At 38.8% G+C, this 24,626-nt stretch overlaps 2 protein-coding genes across 6 annotated transcripts in view; one reads left to right on the forward strand and one right to left on the reverse strand.

Moving 5' to 3' along the window:
* The window catches only part of brca1 (breast cancer 1), a 70,560-nt gene extending 63,994 nt beyond the window's left edge, over positions 1-6,566 (reverse strand). The window contains 5 exon segments of one of the 2 annotated variants that reach the window (NM_001114491.1): positions 1,657-1,737; positions 3,318-3,371; positions 3,648-3,738; positions 3,887-4,004; positions 6,362-6,422. In NM_001114491.1, the coding sequence (NP_001107963.1) occupies positions 1,657-1,737; positions 3,318-3,371; positions 3,648-3,712 (200 nt within the window). In that variant the 5' untranslated portion in view covers positions 3,713-3,738; positions 3,887-4,004; positions 6,362-6,422. 2 annotated transcript variants of the gene reach the window in all.
* nbr1 (neighbor of BRCA1 gene 1) overlaps positions 6,567-24,626 on the forward strand; it is a 33,450-nt gene continuing 15,390 nt past the window's right edge. For 3 of the 4 annotated variants that reach the window (XM_004918636.4, XM_031894566.1, XM_031894567.1), the window contains exons 1-7: positions 6,567-6,781; positions 13,702-13,813; positions 14,795-14,857; positions 16,718-16,736; positions 18,232-18,254; positions 20,729-20,917; positions 22,410-22,628. In XM_004918636.4, coding sequence (XP_004918693.1) covers positions 13,712-13,813; positions 14,795-14,857; positions 16,718-16,736; positions 18,232-18,254; positions 20,729-20,917; positions 22,410-22,628 — 615 coding nt within the window. In that variant the 5' untranslated portion in view covers positions 6,567-6,781; positions 13,702-13,711. Of the gene's footprint in view, positions 6,782-13,652; positions 13,814-14,794; positions 14,858-16,717; positions 16,737-18,231; positions 18,255-20,728; positions 20,918-22,409; positions 22,629-24,626 lie in introns of all 4 variants that reach the window. The other variant, XM_031894565.1, reaches the window with a different exon arrangement.

A 24,626-nucleotide genomic window follows, 5' to 3' on the forward strand; every position in this document is an offset into this window, starting at 1 on the left:
GAAAAAGCTCATTGTGCTTAATATATTTTTTGTTGTTGGTTTTTGAACTTAATATTTTAATTTTTGTCATTGTTTTGTTCATTTCTAGTTAGTTACAGTGAAGCCAATGTTGTTTATCAGTGCCAGTGTTATAGTGCCAGGGCCTGAATATCTGCCATCAGTACCCACTGCATCTCACTGCATATAATGAGCTGGTTTTGTAAATACAGACCTGAGATGTAAGTACCCACTGTCTCTCTCTATAAAACTAAACTAAAACACATCTAAAGGGGTGGTTCACTTTTAAGTTAACTTTTAGTATGTTATAGAATGGCCTATTCCTAGCAATTTTGCAATTGGCCTTCCTAATTAATTTTTTTTATGGTTCTTGAATAATTTGCCTCTCTCTACTGCCTCTTTCCAGCTTTCAAATGGGGCTCACTGACCCCAGCAGCCAAAAAGTATTGCTCTGCGAGGCTACAGTTTTGTTATTTTAATTTTTTATTACTTATTTTTCCATGCAGGCCCCTTAACTATTTATATTCCAATCTCTTGTTTAAACCACTAAATGGTTGCTAGAGTAAATAAGACCCTAGCAACCAGATAGCTGCTGAAATACCAAATGGAGAGCTGCTGAACAAAAATCTAAATAACTGAAAAAAACATTAAAAATAAAAGAGGACCAATTGCAAATTGTCTCAGAATATCAATGTCTACATCATATTAAAAGTTAATTTAAAGGTGAACTACCCCTTTAAACTAACTGGTCACAAACACAAATGTATGGAGAATCCCTCATAGAAGTGCATGTATAAATACTTTAACATTCTAAGCATTTTAGGGTAAAAAAAAGCACTCCCACCCGCACTTTTGTGCAGTATCCCTGGAAGTCAGTAGGAACCGCAACACTGAAGATTTTTCAAGTAGCGACCTTGCCCTATATCCGACCTTCCACAGTCAGACCATGAATACCTGAAGCATTGGGAGCAACCACTACTGTCTCCACATTCTTTAATCTGGAATGACAATGTTCTGAGGAGAATTTATTCTGTTCCATTATTTTAAACCCAAAGCAACATTTTTCCTTTTTAACTGCTTTGTTATAAATATCATGTTTATAAATTATATTTTCTTGCTACAGATAGCCTATAGAAGGTTCAGTTTTGCAGTACTGGGTCTTCTAGAGCAAAGCCTCAACCATAATGCATCACGTTTCACACCACAAAGAACAAAGTAATGACCACAACTTTATCATACTGCTACTCTAATTTTACCAACTGGACATGCAGAAATTCAAACATTCAACAAAATTTAACAGGGAGCAGCCACTTACACCGAATGACAGCTGCCAAATACACTAATGAAGTTAAAATACTAGGTCTGCATCAAATTCATTTGGACTGTGCATTTAATTCACTTGTGAATTTTTACTGCACCATGTAAGATCTGTCCACATCATACCTTGAACACACTTCGCATGCAAAAAAATATTTTTTGACCTTTAGTCAGGCATAAGAAAAAAAAGGCATAATATTGACAAATTACTTTGAAAAGCAATTTTTAATATTGTTATCTAATGAATAAATGGAAAGTTGCATTTGGATTGCATTTTCATCTGGATGCAGATCAACAATAACAAATTTATAAAAGGTTGGTACAGAAGCTTAATTAAGTTACCTTCTGGTTACTTCGGTCTTGCACAAAGGGCACGGAACATTTTCTTTCTTCTTTTTGCTGAGAAGTTGCAACATACAAAATCTGTGGGGGAAAAACACATTTAACACATTTTAGACTTTGTTAATGTACCTAGGCCAGCGCTCGACTTTTTTTTATATATATATCCTATTTTTATATATCTCTCTATTGTAAGCGAGATCAGACATACAGACAGTCCTTTAGGTGAAAAGAGTCGATTTCTATGTACAGTGACCGACGTATCAAGCAGGAGCATAAGCAAAACAAAACGTAAACAAAACACTTGCCACACTTGGGCTCTAACTAATACATAGGGTGCTTTCCCTCTCTATTACCGGTCCCCTACTGGGAATACCAACTAAACCAAAAAATACACAACTTCACAGAGTCACAGTACCTTGATAAGGTCCTTTTGTTTGGCAAAAAATACCCGCAGCACTCCAAGCAGGCAGACCCTCTCACACCGATTTCAGTTCCCAGTCTGACCCCTCCACACTCTCTCACTGCAGGCATATTTAGCCTGCTAATTATTCCCCAGGTGAGACTCCCTTGAGGAATTGACCCACACAGGATTGCTAATAAAAGCAAGTCCTTTATTCAGGCACAATATCTATGCGTTTCGATCCCCATGGGAGCGTCATCAGGAAACTCATCATCCTGATGATGATCCCACGGGGATCGAAACACGTAGATATTGTGCCTGAATAAAGGATTTGCTTTATAGATACTGCTGATGACGACCCCATGGGGATCAAATCGTGTAGATAGTGTGCATGAATAAAGGACTTGCTTTATAGATACTCATGCCATGAGTGCTCTCTATGGACTGGATGTAATTTGTGGGTCAGCACCCGGCCGTTGTTTTTGCACTGGTGAGTGCCAATGTTGGGAAACTATATATGTAGGTGGCCATACTCCTTCCAAATAAAATATATAGAGGTCAAAAATAGTATATAACAGATACAACAATTTTGCCTTTTTTACCCAATGTGAGTGAATGCTGGTCCTGCCTTATCTGCTATATATATCATACACAGACACTAGGCTCACTTTGGAGGTCAAGTACATTTTCCTACTTTGCATTAATGGCAGCCTCAACTGTTTATATTGCAGAGTAGTAAAAGCACCATTTTCCTGTTGCAAGGTCCAGTGGCTCAAAATGTCACTCTTGAAATACTGATATTTTGTATTTCTAGATAAAAGTAATTATTGAAATGTAATGTTTGCTGACACATTTAAGCCTTATTTAATGGACTGGTTGAATCCTGGTACAGGTATGGGACCGGTTATGCAGAATTCTCAGGACCTGGGGTTTTCCAGATAAGGGATCTTTCTATAATTTGGATCTCCATAACTTAAGTCTGCTAAAAATCATTTAAATATTGAAAAAATCCAACAGGCTTGTTTTGCCTCCAATAAGGATTAAATTATATCTTAGTTAGTTACAAGGTACTGTTTTATGATTACAGAGAAAAAGGAAATCATTTTTAAAAAATAAGAATTATTTGCTTATAATGGAGTAATATGGGAGATGGCCTTTCCGTAATTCAGAACTTTCTGGATAACGGGTTTCCATAACTGTACTGGCTATAAGCTTTTGTGAGAGACCTCACCATCTTAAACAATGCCTTTAAAACACTTACTTGCAGAATATGTGATCACATTTTGTTGCAACTGGTTCCTTCATCAGCTCTAAGCTAAAAAAAAAAAATATGTACAATTAGTGAAAATTAAAATATGCTGCAACACTGGAAAAGATATATGTTGAGTTAGATTGATATGCGCAAGTGTGCATTTCAGCACAGGTTTCTTTTGTTGCGACTGTAAGGGGCAGTGTGTGTGTAAAAATGCAGATTGGAAAGGGCACACAACTGCAGACAGAGGGTTTAGTAATAGGTGATAAATACACTGTACATTTTAGTATTTATATGATTTATATGATCTGTTACAACAGAACACAAGTAAATATTTACCAGATTGGGCACTCCAGATTCTTCTGCATGACAGAAATTACATTACGAATCCCTTCAATATCCATTCTCGAGCAGCTCAATTTACTTTGTCCTTTAGTAAACAGATGTTGGTTAAACCCATTGCATAATTGTTATTTTTGTAATTATATTGACCCCAGCAGCCAAAAATTCTATTGCACTGTGAGCTTACAGTTATATTGTTATTGTGACATTGTATTACACATCTTTTTAGTCAGTACCTGTCCTATACTTATTCCTGTCTCTTCTTCAAACCACTGCCAGGCTGCTAAGGTAAGCAAGGCCCTAGCAACTAGATAACTGCTGAAATTCCAAACAGGAGAGATGCAGAACAAAAAGCTAAAAAACAAAAAATAATGAGGACCAATTAAAATTGTGTAAGAATAGTAATGTCTATGTAATATTTAAACTTAATAAACAGCCTTTTTAAAGGCATAGTTCACCTTTAAGTTAACTTTTAGTATGATAAAGAATGGGCAAGTCTCAGCAACTTTTCAACTGGTTTTAATTTTTTGTTATTATTATTTGCCTTCCTCTTCTGACGCATTCAGCCAAAAGGGCAGCCAAAAGACCATTGCTCTTTGGTGTACAATTTTATTGTTATTTTCTACTACTACTACTTTCTATTCAGGCCCTCTACTTTTCAAATTCCAGTTTCTCATTCAAACACCTGCCTGCTTGCTAGGGAAATTAGGATTCTAGCAACCAGAAAGATGCTAAAATTCAACACTGGAGATGAACAAAAAGCTAAACAACTCAAAAACCACATATAATTAAAAAAGAATACAAAGTGCAAATTGTCTAGGAGTATTACTCTCTACAACAGACAAACAGTTCATTTAAAAGTGAACGAACCCTTTAATAGAATCCAAAAAAGATCCAGGGTTAAATGAAAGTGGTTTCCTCCCATATTTTTAACATTACTGGGGGTCTGTTTCTGGCCCATAATAATGCACATCTACTTTTTGTTGGGGCTCCAGACGTTTTAACAGTGTGTACTATCAACAGCAGTACTGTGCCAAACATTCTCATTACGGAAAGTGAAGATATCGGTTTGAGATTTATATGTGGCATTACTTCTCTTTTGTATTTAAACCAGTGCCACAGCATCTGTACATGGGAAGTAGTGCCCATATTTCTGGATCTCAATAGGAGATCACCAGCTGCAAGTTTATAACACGTATTCATAAAAAGGGTGGAAGGCATCCAAAACAAAGGGGGGTAGATTATTACTTAATGAGTATAAAAAAAAGACATGAGTTCAATGGTGTATATAGCCGGAGCGCATATATAGGAAAACAAAAAATATACAGTAGTGCAACAACGTTTATACGAAGTGATCCCTTATCACCATATAGAAAAAAAAATGTTGTGCTCGATTAGTTTACACTCACACCACAGTGCAGTACTACTAACTGCTTACCAGATGGCAGTGTTGATGAAGCAAACAGATATAATGTGTTCAATTGCAGCATGTAGCTAGATGAACGAGTGTTGTATCTTTGATGTAAATTGCAACTGTATCCACGTGCAGAATGAGTCTGATGTATCTTATTGCAGAATGTGGCTGTATCCTCAGTGAGGCACAAAGAGAAGAACAGCAACTGGTGCAATATTATTTATTATAAAACAACTAATAAAAGAATAAAACTTATTATTACACTGCATATTGTAAGTTTTATTCTTTTATTAGTTGTTTTATAATAAATAATATTGCACCAGTTGCTGTTCTTCTCTTTGTGCCTCACTGAGGATACAGCCACATTCTGCAATAAGATACATCAGACTCATTCTGCACGTGGATACAGTTGCAATTTACATCAAAGATACAACACTCGTTCATCTAGCTACATGCTGCAATTGAACACATTATATCTGTTTGCTTCATCAACACTGCCATCTGGTAAGCAGTTAGTAGTACTGCACTGTGGCGTGAGTGTAAACTAATCGAGCACAAAAAAATGTTTCTATATGGTGATAAGGGATCACTTCGTATAAATGTTGTTGCACTACTGTATATTTTTTGTTTTCCTATATATGCGCTCCGGCTATATACACCATTGAACTCGTTTTTGGGACCCAGTCAAAGGGGTTGATCTAAGGCGGAGCTGCAGAAAAGAAATAGTATACACACACAATTCGGTATAAGGATTACACAAGATTGGAGATTTCATCACATCTAGAGCGCTGAGGACTTTGGTATTGTATTTACCTTACTACAGATTTCTTTATAAAAAAGACATGCAATGCTTATATCATGATATATAAGATTAATTATAAAAGTGTCCCCTCCCCCACGGGGCTTGACTAGCAATATATGGGTTTTGGCAAATAGCCCAGGAGGCTGCTGTCAGATGTCATAGACAGTCACTATTTATTGGGCTGCTGGGGGGCTGTTTGGGCCTCTGTGCCCACACCCCCACCATGGCAATCTCCATCAGAATGGGTGAAGCCATCAAGTTCCTACCCAGTTATAGTTTTCCAACATAATAGTTTTTCCACCAAGTAAACCATAGCAACGAAACAAATTGTTGCTTTTATTGGTGTATCTAGAGTTAGTCTCTGATTAGCTACTGGTGGAAATTCGCCCATTGTAAACAAGCCCCAGGCACAGAGTGCAATAAAGCCACCACTTGCGTTAAAACATACAATACGCTAACCCCATTAAAACACGTCTAAAGTTTTCAAAAATATACCTTTCCCTGAAACACAATTCATTCGCTGAGGAAACCGAACTTCCTTCCAACACGCCAAATCCATTTGCACAACTCGCGCCACAGTGACGACTGCCCGCGCATGCGCCTCAGCCAACCAATGGCAGCCTTCCCCTATGCGAACTGACGAACGACACGCTGCCATATGACTGTGACTCTTCTAAACTGATGTCAGAGGATCCCACGCCTCCTTGTTTACAGGAAAGACTAGTCCAGTCAAGCCCCGCCCCTCGTCCTAAATCTTGTCCAATCGTCAGTCTCCTTTGAGCTGGAAACGTCAGATCGCCATGTTACAGTAAAAAGTCCTACTGGAGCCAGCGGAGAATTCTATAACTAGGGGCTTCCGCGGAATTCCTGGCCTCAGCTCTACTGCGGAGATCGCATGATCAGCCGTCCCTAAAGGTAATGCGAGCCTAAACGCTAGTAAATGTTTAGCTAAATCCATAGGCAAAAAGGAAGAAACGCGTATACATTGTCTTTATCTGACTTCTCTGGATTTTTCCCATAAAGCCTTGGGAACTGGCCTGGCTCGGGTCCCGTGTAATGAGGCTGTATAGATAAAAGCTGATTAGGAGATGGATGACCTAAGTAGGTAGGAATAACACGGAAGTGACTATAACAAAAAGAGTGTAGGAGTGGCTGTACAAGGGTTACCGTGTTACCATACACGGAATAACCAGGTGCAGTAACACATACCAATCTTGGGTTTGTATTTGAACAACTGAACAGCTAAAAGCTGATTAGTTGCTATGGGAGAATAGACCCGTAAGAAACTTTTTTTTCCCCTATTGTGGGAAGAAACTTAAATCTGTGTTTCTACAGAAAATGGCCAGTGTGCCCATCCCCCTTGAATACAGAACTCCACAGGTTGTTCATCCTACAGGCTGGCACAAGGTCTATACCCATGATTCACATGTGGTGTCTGTGGAGTCTGTACATATGAAAGCAGATACCACTGAGTGTATAAGTTACTGCATTTGTGCTGTTATTTGGGTTGCCACCTTTTCTTTAAAAAAAAATACCTGCTCTCTTATATTGTCGCCCTTAAAAATATTGGGCAGGTGCCAACCCTAGCGGCTATATAAAAGCACTTCCTCCGCTTCACATATGCTGATCAGAATTCACACATTAAAGGGGACCTGTCACCCTAAGAAAAAACTCCAAATTCTTTTCTATCATGCTAGTCGAGCAAAGTAAACCTTATTTACACTATACAGATAGTATAAATCTTGTTTCCTTCAGTCTTGGAACTATTCAGTCACAGCAAGCAGACAGCTGCCATTTTGTGGACACTGTTAGTAAGGCAAGCTTTGCATCACACCAAAATCTTGTTGGAGGACCCGATGCCCATACCCATGCGCTGGCTACATAATTAGGTCACCATACCATGTCAAGGTGAACCCCCATATGGTGGTCCTAACTATTTACCTACATGTTTTTTTTTAAATATTTTTTATTTGCACCAATAAATTACATACACTTTAAATATAACATGCCATTACATTCATATATATAGGGTTATATACATCAGCGTTTTTCAACCACTGTTCCGCGGCACACTAGTGTGCCGCGAGATGTTGCCTGGTGTGCCGTAGGCAGGGCACCAATGTACTAGGGGGGCACTGCTCTTGGCACCAATGTACTAGGGGGGCACTGCTGCTGGGCACCAATGTACTAGGGGGGCACTGCTGCTGGGCACCAGTGTACTAGGGGGGCACTGCTCTTGGCACCAATGTACTAGGGGGGCACTGCTGCTGGGCACAGAGTTAAATTTTTTAACATTTTCTAATGGTGGTGTGCCTCGTGATTTTTTTCATGAAACAAGTGTGCCTTTGCCCAAAAAAGGTTGAAAAACACTGATATACATAAGTTGAGTTGGGTCTACACACAATTTCTTTGACCCTCTTCAATGATCCACATCACATATTATACCTCTGATTACCTTAAACATTAATGATTTACTTTCCTTCCCAGGAGCCCTTCCTGTTTTAACTAAATTTATATCAACACTTTAATAAGAATACCTTTATATTTAAATTACATTTGTTAAAGTATGTCTCCCCGCTAACTCCTGTTAACAATGATAAATATCTGTTTTTGGAACATGACATTTTAAACATAGGTCCACCTGTGTGCAATCTAAGTGTCACATGATCTGTCAGTATAAACACACTCTTTCTGAAAGGCCCCAGAGGCTTTAACACCATGAAGACCAAGGAGCTCTCCAAAGAAGTCAGGGACAAAATTGTTGAGAAATACAAGTCAGAGTTGGGTTATAAAAAAAAATATCCAAATCTTTGAGGATTCCCTGAAGCATCATCAAATCCATCATCTTCAAATGGAAAGAACATGGTACCACAACAAACCTGACAAAAGAGGGCCACCCACCAAAACTCACAGACCGGGCAAGGAGGGCATTAATCAGAGAGGCAGCACAGAGACCAAAGGTAACCCTGAACGAGCTGCAGAGTTCCACAGCAGAGACTGGAGTATCTTTCCAAAGGACCACAATAAGCCATACACTCCATAGAGCTGGGCTTTATGGAAGAGTGGCTAGAAAAAAAAGCCATTACTTAACATTAAAAATAAGGCACATTTTGAGTTTGCCAAAAGGCATGTGGGCGACTCCCAAAATGTATGGAGGAAGTTGCTCTGGTCAGAGTCTAAAATTGAACTTTACGGCCACCAAAGAAGATGCTATGTCTGGCGCAAACCCAACACATCCCATCACCCCAAGAACACCATCACCACAGTGAAACATTGTGGTAGCATATTAGGGTGGGGATGTTTATCAGCAGCAGGGACTGGGAAACTGGTCCAAGTTGAGGGAAAGATGGATGGTGCTAAATACAGGGATATTCTTAAAGGGGACCTGTCACTCTAAGAAATAACTTTAAATTCTTTTCTATCATGTTAGTTGAGCAAAGTAAACTTCATTTACACTATATAGATAGTATAAATCTTGTTTCCTTCAGTCTTGGAACTATTCAATCACAGCAAGCAGGCAGCTGCCATTTTGTGGACACTGTTAGTAAGGCAAGCTTTGCATCACCCCATAATCTTGTTGGTGGACCAGATGCTCATACCCATGCACTGGCTACATAATTAGGTGATGGGGAGGGGAAAAGTGTGAAGTGCAGTGACATCTAGGAAGTGCTGAATGGAAAGCTAAAGGTATTGTCTGCCCCGCCTCTATGCCTAAGGCATAGAGGCGGGGCAGGCAATATATGATTGACAGCTGAGATTTTTAAATGTCTTTATAAAGGGTATGGATGTGTTATTTAAAAAAAATGAATTTGGGTTTCATGTTTAACTTGAAAAGGACTTTTATTATTCAGCTTTTTATGTCTGGGTGACAGGTCCACTTTAAAGGAAAACTATACCACTAAGAATGAATACTTAACCATCAGATACTTTATAAGTAACCTATTAACCCTTTTACTGCCAGCCATTTTAGTCAAAGCGGAACTTGTATTGCCAGACAGTTTTTGAACATTTTGCACTGTTTCACTTTAGGGGCCTTTCCTCGGGGGGACTTTTAGTTTACCCAAGGAAACAATATATCGTTTTTTTCAGGACAACCTAAGCTTTCAAAATATGGTAGAATTTTTGTGTAATTCCAATTCTGTAACAAGATAGAGGCTTCTAAATGTTTAAAAAAGAAAAAAAAATCAAATTTTCCATAATATAAACACATACTAGAAACAAAAATTATTTTATGCACAAATATACAACTGATTTGGAAAGTTCCATGTCTCCTGAACGTGCCAATACCAAATATATATAGTTTTATGGAGATTTCTCACTTGTATAGGTCAAAAACTCCCAGCAGTACACTACCAAATTTCCAAAGCACTGCTCCAGAAAGCTGCATACTTTAGATTTCAAGGACAAAAATTCCACTAACTATTTTTGGAAAGAACAGATTCTGGGGAATCCAGAATAGGCACAACTGTCTGTCTACTCCAAACTATCAAGTCGCAATGCTTTCCTAAAGTTATTGGTTTTTATCAAAATTTGTGAAATTTTTAAAAAATCACTTCAAAGCTTCCAGTCTATAGTATCTTATCTCCTACAGGTCATAAAGTAACCAAATAAAACACCCTAAATATGAACGCCAGGGGTCCACGGAACAGTTTGATGCCCAATATGTATAGGTTTACCTAAGTATGTGGCATATAGGGGCCCCAATGGGAACATACCCCCATATGATCAATCATTTCTGTTATTTCAGCTCCAGCAAAATCAACACATTTACATCATTATATGTGGGATAAAGCTAGTAAAAAGTACGCTCACCCCAGAAAGTCATATATTTTTGGAAAGTACACATTCCCCCAAATCCCCCGTATCTTTCTACTCCAAAGTACCAAGCCGCACAGCTTTTCTAAAGTTAGCAATTTTGATGACAGTTCCAAACATCCCCTCAAAGCTTCCACTTTAAAACCCTAAATTTGAACCCTAAATTTGAACGCCAGGTTGATGCCCAATATCTATAGGTTTACCTAAGTATGTGACATGTAGGGGCCCCATGTGGGATAATGCTACAAAAAAGTACATTCACCCCAGAAAGCCATATATTTTTGGAAAATACACATCCCCCCGAATCTATAATGAGTAAACATTTCTTTTTGCTACAAAGTACCAAGCTGTAAAGCTTTCCTAAGTTTGCAATTTTTATGACATTTCAGAAAATCGCGTAAAAATGTTGCAATTTGCCACATTTATCTCTCACAATTTCTTGATAAAGATCAGATAAAGGCAAATCACCCCAAATAGGAACACCTAAGGTCTACTGAACAGTTTGATGCCCAATATGCATAGATATACCAAAGTCTGTGGTATGTACTGACCGCAAAATGAAAATAGCGCATATGGATTTCTCGCCTGCCAACTCAGCTTTTGCATACAGAGCCCCCTATCAGTGTATTATGTGCCGAAACTTCCCTTAACTATACAGAGACCCCCAAAAAACCATATATTTTTGGAAAGTACACATTCTGATGAATTCAAAATAGGTAAAGTTATTTTTGTACACCAAAGTTACACATGGCAAAGCTATGCTAAAAACAGATTAGGAACCTTATACAGGGATAAAAATGCGATAAAACCACAAAAATTGTGCAAATCAGTGAAACAACAAAATAAGTCACACAACTTTAATTAGTGGTCAGAATATCTGATCCAATAGTCACGCTGTCAAAATAAACAGTTTTTAGGTAAAAGAAACTAAAAACAAAGTGGTAAAATGAAAAAAACAAAGTGTTTGTGTATACATGTGTGTTCATGTGTAAAAGTTGTGTGACGGTTTGTAAGTGTGTATATGATTGTATATAAGTGTGAAAAATGAAAAAAATGAACTGTTAATTGTGTGTGTAAATGTACATAAGTGTGTGTGTAAGTGCAAAAAAAAAAACACCTTACCTGTCCTGAAGCACCGATCGCTTGGCTCTGTCCTCCAGGCTGCAGGATCTCAGTGGGCGGAGGCGTTGGGGGGAAGCAGGAAGCAGCAGACGCGATGCGATTGCGTCTGCTGCTTCTAGGATGGTCCTGCGACGATCGCGTCGCAGGACCCACATGACAGCCCCCCTGGCTCCTTGCCCAGGGGGCTGTCATCGCTAGAAACTCTCTGCAGCGGCGGCATGTGCCGCCACTGCGGAGAGAATCCTTCATCTGCCGACGACGTATGGGACACGTCGTTGGCAGTTAAGCCCTTTTTCTGCCACAACTTATCCCATATGTTGTTGGCAGTAAAAAGGTTAAAGAATATTACTAAACTGTAAATATTGCCCTTTTACAATGTTTCCCTTGAGCCACTATTTTGTGATTGTCTGTGAGCTCCCTCAGAGCACACAGTTGGCGGTCCAGCTGTGTGTTCTGGTCTGTGTGCTCCCTCAGATCACACCTAATGGGAAATAATGCAGTTCTTACTGTAACAGGGAGTAGTGTAGGAGTAAAAGGCAGAACTTTAATAATTGGCTGATGTGACTTAATATGTATGTGTGCCATTGGTTTCTTTTTGTGCACCATGAATCTTGTGATCCCAGGGAGCAGTCCTTATTACTTAAAACTGCAATTTTCTATTTAGGATTACCCAATGGCACATATAACTAAAAAATATAATTTTACGAAAGTGGTTTATATAGATGAAGCAGGGCTTTACATATGAGTTGCAATATATTTTTATAGAGACCTACATTGTATGGGTGTCTAGTTCTTCTTTAAAAATTCTGTAAATCATAATTGCAAGGTTTCCAAACAAACAAATTGCATAGCCAAGCCCAGATAGATTACAAAGAGTGGTGGTAAATGGAACATTTTCTAATTGGGCCAGTGTTGTTAGTAGAGGACTGCAGGGGTCTGTCCTTGGTCCTTTCTATTTTCTAGTTTCTATTTTGCTGATGATACTAAATTGTACAAAATTATAAGTTCCATGCAGCATGCTGCCTCTTGTCAAAGAGATTGACAAAATTGGAAAACTGGACAGGAAAATGGAAGATGAGGTTCAGTGTTGACAAGTGCAAAGTTATGCACTTTGGTAGAAATAATATAAATGCAATTTATAGCCTAAATAGTAGTGTGTTGGGGCATCCTTAATTGAGAAGGATCTGGTGATTGTTGTAGATAACAAGTTGACTATTTCCAGTCAATGCCATTCAGTGGCTACTAATGCAAATAAAGTTCTGTCTTGCTGGTTGGATTGTCAAGGTTGGGGTTGTTTTCTCTGGGGAGAAAAGGTGCTTGCGAGGGGACATGATTACTCAGTACAAGTACATTAGAGGGCATTATAGGCAGATAGGGGATGTTCTTTTTAGATTGGAGGAACGGAACTTTCATTTGAAGCAGCATAAGTGAGGGCAGTGAAGGTGAGGGCAGTGAGGTTGTGGAATGCCCTTTCCAGTGATGTTGTGATGGCAGATTCTGTTAATGCCTTTAAGAGGGGCTTGGATGATTTATTAAACAAGCATAACTATCCAAGGCTATTGTGATAAAATCTACAGTTAGTATTGATGTTGGTATATATGGTTTATGTATTTGAGTGTATAGATAGGTCAGTATAAGTTTGTGTGTGCTGGGTTTACTTGGAAGGTTTGAACATGATGGTCTCTGGTCTTTTTTCAACCCAAAGTAACTTTGTGCAGGTATATACAATTGGCATTACAATTTGTATGTATCAGCTCAAGCTAAGTCTATGTTTCCATTGCAGAATTATCAATTCTTGGTAAATGATCAATACTCATTGATTTATTTTGTGTCTTTTCTATGCACGCAGAAATGATACATGACCAGTGAAATGCTTACTAGTGTGATGTGTATTGCAGAGCAGAGAGCATGGAGTTCCAGGTGAATTTGTGTGTGAATTATAATGGAGAATCCCAAAACTTTCTGGTTTCTGACTCTGAAAATACAACTTGGGCTGATGTAGAGACAATGGTAAGTACTGGTAAAACAGATATTGGTATTTATGTAATATTTGGGATAATATGGATGCATTCGCATTTGTAGTCCTGCTAATTCAGCTTAATGTAATAATAGGTGCAAAGTTTGCCCAGGTCTGGTTACCTAAAGCACCCAATCAGCTGATCAGTAATTGCTGCCTGCTGATTGGTTACTATAGGGAACGGACCGTCAAAGTTGCACCTTTTATTACACTTTCTCCTTAGCTTTGAAGACATTTGTTCTTATCCGAGCCGTTAATTGTTATAGATTTGCCCTTCAATGTGTTCCAGTGGTCTATTCATGCATAAGGTAGTGACATTATGCCTGTGTAACCCATATTACCCATAGGCCATTTAGGCTATGTATGTCACAGCGCCCCAGGTAATAGTAATCAGTGTAGGGTTCCACTCATGTCTCAACTTAAATTCAAAACAGGCTATGATATTTTAAAGGAGAGGTAAAAATCACTGGGGGGTGCCAAATGTTAAGCACCCCCAGTGATTGTAATCGCTTACCTTTTAATCCTGTTAGGAGTAAACCGCACCAGCCTGGGGTAGCGATCTTCTTACTTCTTCTGTCTTCACAACGCTTGCAAATGTGCAGTAGAGTGAAAAGCTGAACTTTAACAAGAAAACCAATGTTTTTGCACATGCGCTGACACTGGGTTTTAGAATAATGAAGAGATAGAAGAGGATTGTCTACCGTACCTGTTACACTACCCCGTCTGGTGCTGTTTTCTCCTAACAGGAGCACAAAGGCCACATGGCTAAATGTGCTCTGTGGGAGTTTATAGCAGCCCCTCTGCTAGAGTTTCATAATGTCTGGCTGGGCCTGGTTCCACTGGTAAATTAACCTTGTCCATAAGAGTAAGCACAATATTGTTATATTTAACAACAGAAATAAGAATTATCTCTCCTGTTGTGTAGTTCCTTATATCCTAATGCCAACAAAACCGCTAGTGTTTGTATTTTACAGGTGTGTGTCTCTTATGATCTAAATGGCATCCAAATCAAATACATAGATGAGGATAACGAAGAGGTGAGTTGATTTCATGTATATGCAGCAACATGCACTCAATTAGCCCAGCAATATCCAAGCAGAGGAATACCCCCAAATAATTATATAAATTCTGCACCTCATGTGTTTATATATACATGCCTCCAGAAATATCCTAAGAGCTCATATACTCAGTGGCAAAACAAGAGGGTCAGCCTGATTTGGCCCAGCACGTATGTGGCTACATTGAGAAAAGATCCACTTGTTTGGAAACATGTATTTCACCCCTTTAAAACTGGAAACCCCTTAACTGTCGAAAGAAATCTCACCAAGCGATGCAGCACACAAACTGATTACTACTTAGAAACCTAAAATTCTTGTTTTATTAAATGATGGGGAAATCAACCCTTTAAACAGTACTTTAGAACATCAGTTAATCAAGCCGTCCTTGCCAAAACTTATGTACAGGACCCCATATCCAATTGAGTTTGTACATGCTTCGGGAACTAGGGAGCCATCAGACCAATAAAAGATGGATGCAGTGGTGTTGTATACAGTTTCAAAGGAATGGATTAATACAGCCATCAACTGATATACCTTTAAATTACTACAGGTATAAGAGCTGTTATCCAGAATGTCCGGGGCCCAGGGTTTTCTGGATAAGGGATCTTTCTATCCTTTGGATCTCCAAAACTTAAGTCTGCTAAAAATAATTTAAATATTGAATAAATCCAATAGACTTGTTTTGCCTCCAAAAAGAATTAATTCTATCTTAGTTGGGATCACGTACAAGGTACTGTGTTATAATTACAGAGAAAAAGGAAATCATTTTTAAAAATTAGAATTATTTGCTTATAATGGCCTTTCCTTAATTCGGAACTTTCTGGATAACGGGTTTTTGGAGAAGGGATCCGATACCTGTACTAGTACAGTGTTAAAGGTACTGTACTTCAAGCTTTAGTTCTCTTTTAGGGTACAAAATCTGGCTTTTTAAATTGTGCACTGAGAAATAAACATTAACTGATTTCATCTGTGTTGCAGATCTGTACCCAATGGAGTAGATATCATGTGGCATGGGTACAATGGGCATGGGCAGGTGGAATCACATGGAAATCCACCATAATTCACTTTCAGTTGAAAACACCTGGTGGTACATACCCTTAAATATATGTGATATATTACACACAGCATTGCTTACTTTCAGTAGTTTTCTCCTCCCCCTCATGATGGTATTAAAGGACATGTAATCCCCGCACACAAAAATTTAATCAGTGAAACAGCCTCTTTGAAATCTTTCAATACCTGCCACACTGGTTGTCCAGAGGTTAATAGTAAGGCTGCAACATCTCCTTAATCACTTCGATTTCCTTCTCCTCCTGTAACCCACTTGGCCCTGTCCCTCAGGAATTTGCTTTGACTTCTGGCTTGTGGGTATGCTCAGTTGTTCTAAACTCAGATTACTAAACACGCTCTCCAGTCTAGCAGCCAATGAAGAGATGCATTGCTGGTTCCCATAGAAACTCAGCTCTAGCTGTCTGCTTCAATTTTTTTCTCGTAACTTTCTCGCCTGAGCTCAGCTCAAACAAAGCAGAACTTTTATCTGACAGTTCTGCCTGTGTGAGCCTGTATTGTGGATGAAATGTATGCTGAATAAGGATCTCTGTGTGTGTATGCTGCTTGCAGATTTAAATGTATCTGATTATGTATCAGAGGAAAAATGGCCACCGGGTAAAAGCTACTATTTGCTTTAGGAAAATGTACATGTCCTTTAAACAGGAGAGACAGGGACCCCTATTAGTAAAAGCTTTTGTGCATGATCATGCTATTTTTCAGTATTTATTTTACCTTAGTTGTTTCATTATTCTGTACATACACTAACCTTATCACTTACCTTATTTACAGGTGTCTGTGAACAGTCAAGGTGAGTTTTGTAGTATTTTGAATATTATAATCAGGGGGGCACGGGGGGACAGTTGTCCCGGGCGATCGCGTCGCTTTAAAGAATTATGGGCCCTCGGATCATTGGTGGTCAGCGGGTAACTTGATTGGTTGCGCCCCGTGCATACGCGTGACGTCAGTATGCAACGGGGCGCAACCTTATAAAAGAATGGATGCAGTGGTGAACCGGGGAGACGAGAGGATGCAGCCGAAGGAAGAAGGCGAAAGAAGCAGGAGGGTGCTAGGGGGAGCCGCAGGAAACATAATAAGTTGTTTGCTTGCTTGCTTAAACATAATAAGTTGTTTGCTTGTTACACAGCAGATTACAGATAAGCTCATTATAATACAGTAGAAGTCATTTACAATGCCCCACGAAGTGTGCAATGTGCACAAAAATCCACAATTGGCTCTTTTTGCACTTTGCCCACTGTGTGGGGAATTGTGCAAAGAGCCACAAGCCTTGGTGCCTTGTGCACTGCTCTTTTAATCTAGTGGCCTGTGTTAGGCTACGTGACTTTCAAAAGGAGTGGGCAGGGGGAGGCACATAGGCTTCCTCACCTCCCATGCCCTGCCTGCCCCTAACCTGTACATTTTCTGAGGAACAAGGAATGAGCGGTAGGATGCGCAGCTGGCACTGGGACCCTGTCTTTGCTGTTACCACTTTATGGAAAAGGCTGAACTGTGCATCCTCATAGATTGCATTGTTGAGGGGGATCTTAAATGACTCCTAAAGGGTATAGTTCTTACACAGGAATCTAAACTCATTGTATTCAACAGCTCTTATTGATCTGTAACCTGCTAGCCTCATACTCTTTTCCTTTGAAACACTAGGAATCCTGAGAAGGAACCTGTATGTTGCTTCAAACTTTTCCATTTTAATGGAAAACTCTATAAACAGATTCTTAACCACTGAATTTTAAAGAAAAGTATAGTTGTTTCACCATATGAACAACTTGACTTTCTACCAAAGGTCCCTACTGGTTTGCACCAAATAAGGTGCAAACCAATATATATATATATATATAAACATGGAAAAGTGTCGTCACTCACAGGATTTACACAATCATCTTAAGGACAAAAGAGTCATGTTTAGATGCAAAAAAAGGTGAGGTTTTATTGTCCTACGTTTCAGTTCCCTACTGGAACCTTCGTCAGGGAAAAAAAAAACAAAAAAAAAACCCCTGACGAAGGTTCCAGTAGGGAACTGAAACGTAGGACAATAAAACCTCACCTTTTTTTGCATCTAAACATGACTCTTTTGTCCTTAAGATGATTGTGTAAATCCTGTGAGTGCCGACACACTCCTATTTTTCGGCTCTGGCACCCAGGTAGTGTACAGTAACTTTGGTGTGCTCTCCACCCTGCATTTTTATATATATATATATATATATATATATATATATATATATATATATTCAAATCATCATATAGGACGTGATCAATTGCTCTGTTAAAGTATTTTATTTGATCTCTTTTAGGGGAATATGAAGAAGCTCTAAAGGTAAGTATAATTTCATTACACCTAAGACTTCCAAAGTTCACCTGACATCCCAAAACTTGGGCAGTAAATAAAGGCAAAAGGCTGCAGATGTGGTTGCACACCTTGCAGTTTGAAGGTCAAAACAACATCCTCAAAGTATATATTTTGTGAAACCGAACAGCTTCAGCTGTTCTTTTCTGTACCCAGAAGTTTGGATGAAATTTTGGTTTGCTTGAATTTTGCTTGAATAAAAAGATACCCCAAACGTGTGAATGATACCCCATATGTACAAGTGAATATAAATGGACTCATTTACATGCTGGGCAGAGTGCAAACTGCAAATAAACAGTCCTATTACAGCATGTTCTCCGCTTAGGTCTTGCCACAAGACTCATGCCTTTCTCATAAATACAGCATTACCAGTGTTGGGCATGCTCTATTCATGAGCGGTGCTCTGTAGTGGCTCCCCCCCTAACCTGTGCATTATACAGTTAGGATGAACCAGAGCTTTCCACTTTGAGTGTTATGTTTGGTGCAGATATGTAGTAACATCCCAGCCTCAAAGGGTGTATATAGTAGTATAAGGTATTTTCAAACAAATAGTTTTGGAGAGCACACCACAATTGCTAAAGCAGAAACAGCTGTCTCTAAAACAAAGAGAGCAAAAAGAAGAAAGATAAAAGGGTGCAAATGAGAATCTGTTCCCCATGCCCACATAGGGGCAAACAGAATATTAATACAAATCAATCAATTACCCAATGCACACCTAGTAACCACAAAAAAAAGGCGGCAAATGGTATGTTTAACATATAATGACAATTGGGGACTTATTAGGCCCTAAGTGTGCATGGAACAGCAGCTGGTATATAGGATATTCGTTATTCTCCTTAGTAACCATTGGGTTAATTTTGGGATTCACAGGTGTTACTGATTTGGTCGGGTCTGCAGGTAATCAATGTTGCAGGTGTGTGAGTTTGTAGGCTTTTAGGTGATAGGCTGTGGGGAGCTAGGCAGGTCATGTGGCACTGTGGTGAGGGGTATAAAAAGGGGAGAGGGAACAGGTCACTTACCTTTCTTCATAGGAAACGGCTCAAGGCGTTCCTTTCACCCACCCACCCGCCCTATATAATAATAAATAAAAAAAAAATAAAAAAAAAAAAATAAATTATTATATATTATGGAGAAAAAGATGTATTTGTGTCGCAGCAAAGAGGGGTTTTTTGTTATCAAAAGGAATGTGATGGTTAAATGAAATTTTATGCACTATAATTGATTTCAATAAGTTAGGCGGCTTGTGAAGGTGAACAAGCTGGCTAGGTTCCTGGTGGATGTGCATTTAATACTTAATAAAAAGCTGCGGCCTTTCTCCACTTCATCGTAGTGTCATGTGTGTTTCTTTTTGTTTATTTAATAAAAATCCAGCTTGCGCGTGCCATGCTCTTTATATGGTAAATATTCACAAAACAGTAAATACAATTACAATGCATAATATACATACCACCAGTTGAACAAAGTGTAATAAAATGGAAAAAGCAGACGCGTGTGGATTGAGAAAACCCCAACATTTCGGAACACAATCCTTTGTCAATGGGATTCTGATGTGCAGGTATTCTATGCAAGTTTAAATACCCTCTAAAACCCATCTTAAAAGAAGAATGAAAATTCTTTCTCTTCTTGTTGAAAATGTTCTGTTCCCAATATTTAGATATGATGTGTAACTTTCACTATGTGGAATAATATATATTGTGTATTTTTAATGTTATTGGTAACTGCTAGGAGTTATATTTTTGTATAAAGTATTTGTAGGGCACCCTTGTTGTGAGTTAGTTAGAAACTGATTTCCTTTTTCTCTGTAGTAATAAAACAGTACCTTGTAATTGATCCCAACTAAGATATAAATAATCCTTATTGGATGCAAAACAATCCTATGGGGTTTCATTAATGTTTTATTGATTTTTTAGTAGACTTAAGGTATGGAGATCCAAATTACAGAAAGATCCCTTATCCGGAATACCCTTGGTCCCGAGCATTCTGGATAATGGGTCCTATACCTGTACCAAACAAAGTGTGTCTTATGGGTATTTAAACTTGCTTAGAATGCCTGCACATCAGAATCCCCTTGACAAAGGACTGTGTTCCGAAACGTTGGGGTTTTCTCAATCCACACATGTCTGCTTTTTCTGTTTTATTACATTTTGTCCAACTGGTGGTATGTATATTATGCATTGTAATTGTATTTACTGTTTTGTAAATATTTACCATATAAAGAGCATTATATGTTAAACATGCCATTTGCTGCCAGTTTTGTGGTTACTAGGTGTGGATTGAGTAATTTATTGATTTGTATCAATATAAGGTATTTTCCCCAGGTGGCCCCTTATGATACATGCTGGCCACTTTTAACCATAATATTGTTTCTGTAAGTATGGGAATCTGTTAAGTGTTGCTCTATGTTTATAGAATACCATTTTCATAAATCTCAATGAACTTTCCAGATTGCAGTGAAGCAGGGAGGACTTCTGCAAATGAATATCTATGACAAGCCTGGCAAGTGTGAAGAGCCTCCAAGTTTTGCACAGCTGAATAAACCATTGGAGCCCAAAAGCGTTTCTGCTGGCAGAAATGGGAAGAGAACATTAGGGCAGTACTCTTTGCTGGCAGGGACAGTGGGGCAAGTGGAGGAGGTTGGTGCATAATAATGTCAATTATCTTCCTCCAGGTGACGCTGTTGGGGTTTTGTAATAAAAGGCCCATAGCAGCCAGTCAGCAGGTAGCATTTACTGGTCAGCTGTTTAAAAGCAAACATCTTATTGGCTGCTATAGGTTACTGCTCCTGGGCAAACTTAGTGTCTTTTTTTATATATGGGGGTAAATTCCTTATGCAAACTCATTTTATATATGAGGGTAAATTCCTTATGCATGCACAACTTAAAGGAGAAAGAAAGGTAAAAACTAAGTAAGCTTTATCAGAAAGGTCTGTGTAAATACAGCCATAAGCACTCACAGAAACGCTGCACTGACTTCTCTGAAAAAAGATTTGTTGTGTCTGTAATTCATGTGCCAGAGACACGCAGCTCTCTGTTCTCTGCTCTCTCCTGCTTCCACTCCCTCAAGAATGCTAAGAACTCACTCCCCCCCTTAAGAATGTGGATCTGAGCCAATCAGCAGGAATCTGACTCATAGTCTTTCTAACTGAGCATGTTCACTTGGTCTGGGTGTCTGTGCAGGAGTGAGGCATTATGGGAACTTTCTTTACACAGCACAGCGTTTTTTCTTCCTGTTTGGCTTCTGATCTTCTGAAAAGGTGAAATATGGGGAGACTTAAAGAATAAGTAAACCTTTTTTTTTCTATGAGTAAAATTACTCTAAACAGCCTCCAGAGTTACCTACCTTTGTCCCAGCCTTTTCTCTGACCTGGTTCCTCGACAGAAGGTATTCTTTTTCTTTGATTCCTTGTGCAGAGTGAAGCCCCGCATTCTGGAGGCTGTTAAGAGTAATTTTACTCATAGAAAAAAAAAAAAGGTTTACTTATTCTTTAAAGGAACAGTAACACTAAAAAATGAAAGAGCTTTAAAGTAATAAAAATATAATGCACTGTTGCCCTGCACTGGTAAAACTGATGTGTTTGCTACAGTAACACTACTATAATTTATATAATAAGCTGCTGTGTAGCCACGGGGGCAGCCATTCAAGCTGGAAAAAAGGAGAAAAGGCACAGGTTACATAGCAGGTAACAGATAAGTTCTGTAGAATACAATAGTGTTTTATCTGTTATCTGCTATGCGCCTGTGCCTTTTCTCTTTTGAATGGCTGCCTCCATGGCTACATAGCAGCTTATTTATATAAATTATAGTAGACTTTCTGAAGTAAACACACAACTTTTACCAGTGCAGGGCAGCAGCACATTATATTTTAGTTACTTTTATACACTTTCATTTTTTGGTGTTACTGTTCCTTTAAGGGCACTATTGAGACAATTGAAGGTATGCCTGCAGCTTGAGATTAACTCTTTACTAGCCTTTCCTTCTCCTTTAAAACTAGGGATGCAACTAGGGTTGCAAAATAGTGGATTTGGTGCTTCCCTACTTAAAACATAGTTCCTATAATCATAGATATCTTTATGAGTATCCATCTTTATTGCATTAATATTTTGAAAAATCTCAATGACCTTTTCAGATTGCAGCGAAGCGAGGAGGACTTCCACAGATAAACCCAAATGACACACAACAGCCTGGCAAGAGTGAAGAGCCTTCAAGTTTTGAGGAACTGAATACACCGTTGCCAAAAAGCTGTCCTGCCCTCAGAAATGGGAAGAGACCACTGGAGCATTATTCCATTCTTGCAAGGGCGGTGGGGCAAGAGATGCAAAGGGAACAAGCTTCCAGTAAAGCAGCGGTAATTATATAATATATTCTTCTTATCATTCTGTGCGTTGGACAATCAACCATACCTACTGATCAGCATGGCATCTGTACTTTCTATCACTAATCCATTCCAGTGTTCACCTGTTTTTTTTCCTAAAGAAGCCTGTTCAAATTGCTTTACACACATGTTAAAGTAACATAGTAACATAGTTAGGTCAAAAAAAGACATACGTCCAGCAAGTTCAACCATAATGCCTATATATACAGTGGATATCAAAAGTCTACAAAAAGTTCATCAAAAGTCTGGTAAAATGTCAGGTTCCTGTGCTGTACAAAAATAAGACAAAGATAAATCATTTCAGAACTTGTTCCACCTTTAATGTGACCTATAAACTGTACCACTCAATTGAAAAACAAACTAAAATCTTTTAGGTGGAGGGAAGAAAACCAAAAAAACTAAATAATGTGGTTGCATAAGTGTGCACACCCTCTTCTAACTGGGGATGTAGCTGTGTTCAGAATTAAGCAATCCCATTCAAAATCATGTTAAATAGGAGTCAGCATACACCTGCCATCATTTAAAGTGCCTCTGATTAACCCCAAATAAAGTTCAGCTGCTCTAGTTGGTCTTTCCTGACATTTTTTTAGTCACATCCCACAGCAAAAGCCATGGTCCACAGAGAGCTTCCAAAGCATCAGAGGGATCTCATTGTTAAAAGATATCAGTCAGGAGAAGGGTACAAAAGAATTTCCAAGGCATTAGATATACCATGGAACACAGTGAAGACAGTCATCATCAAGTGGAAAAAATATGGCACAACAGTGACATTACCAAGAACTGGACATCCCTCCAAAATTGATAAAAAGACGAGAAGAAAACTGGTTAGGGAGGCTACCAAGTGGCCTACAGCAACATTAAAGGAGCTGCAGGAATATCTGGCTATGTGGTACATGTGACAACAATCTCCCGTGTTCTTCATATGTCTGGGCTATGGGGTAGAGTGGCAAGACGAAAGCCTTTTCTTACGAAGAAAAACATCCAAGCCAGGCTACATTTTGCAAGAACACATCTGAAGTCTCCCAAAAGCATGTGGGAAAAGTGTTATGGTCTGATGAAACCAAGGTTGAACTTTTTGGCCATAATTCCAAAAAATATGTTTGGAAAAAGCAATACTGCAGATATGCAGTATAATATGTTTGGCAAAAGCAATACTGCAGATCACCGAAAGAACAGTGAAGCATGGCGGTGGCAGCATCATGCTTTGGGGCTGTTTTTCTTCAGCTGGAACTGGGGCCTTAGTTAAGATAGAGGGAATATTGAACAGTTCCAAATACCAGTCAGTATTGGCACAACACCTTCAGGCTTTTGCTAGAAAGCTGAACATGAGGAGGAACTTCATCTTTGACCCAAAGCATACATCCAAATCAAAAAAGGAATGGCTTCACTGGAAGAAGATTAAAGTTTTGGAATGGCCCAGCCTGAGCCCAGACCTGAATCCGATTGAAAATCTGTGGGGTGATCTGAAGAGGGCTGTGCACAAGAGATGCCCTCGCAATCTGACAGATTTGGAGTGTTTCTGCAAAGAAGAGTGGGCAAATCTTGCAAAGTCAAAATATGCCATGCTGATAGACTCATACCCAAAAAGACTGTAATAAGTGCTGTAATAAAATCAAAAGGTGCTTCAACAAAGCATTAGTTAAATGGTGTGCACACTTTTGCAACCACATTATTTTAGTTTTTTTTTGTTTTCTTCCTTTCACCTAAAAGATTTCAGTTTGTTTTTCAATTGAGTGGTACAGATTATAGGTCACATTAAAGGTGGAAAAAGTTCTGAAATTATTTATTTTTGTCTCATTTTTGTACAGCACAGGAACCTGAGGGAGGGAATTCCACAAATTCCCAGCTCCCACAGTAAAAAATCCTTTCCGAATATTTAAACGGAACCTTCTTTCTCCTAAACGGAGTTGGTTCCCCTTGTGTCAGTTGGAAGGACCTACTGGTAAATAAAGCATTAGCAAGGTTATTATA

The sequence above is a fragment of the Xenopus tropicalis genome, chromosome 10 (assembly GCF_000004195.4).
Source record: "Xenopus tropicalis strain Nigerian chromosome 10, UCB_Xtro_10.0, whole genome shotgun sequence".
NCBI classification, from domain to species: domain Eukaryota; kingdom Metazoa; phylum Chordata; class Amphibia; order Anura; family Pipidae; genus Xenopus; species Xenopus tropicalis.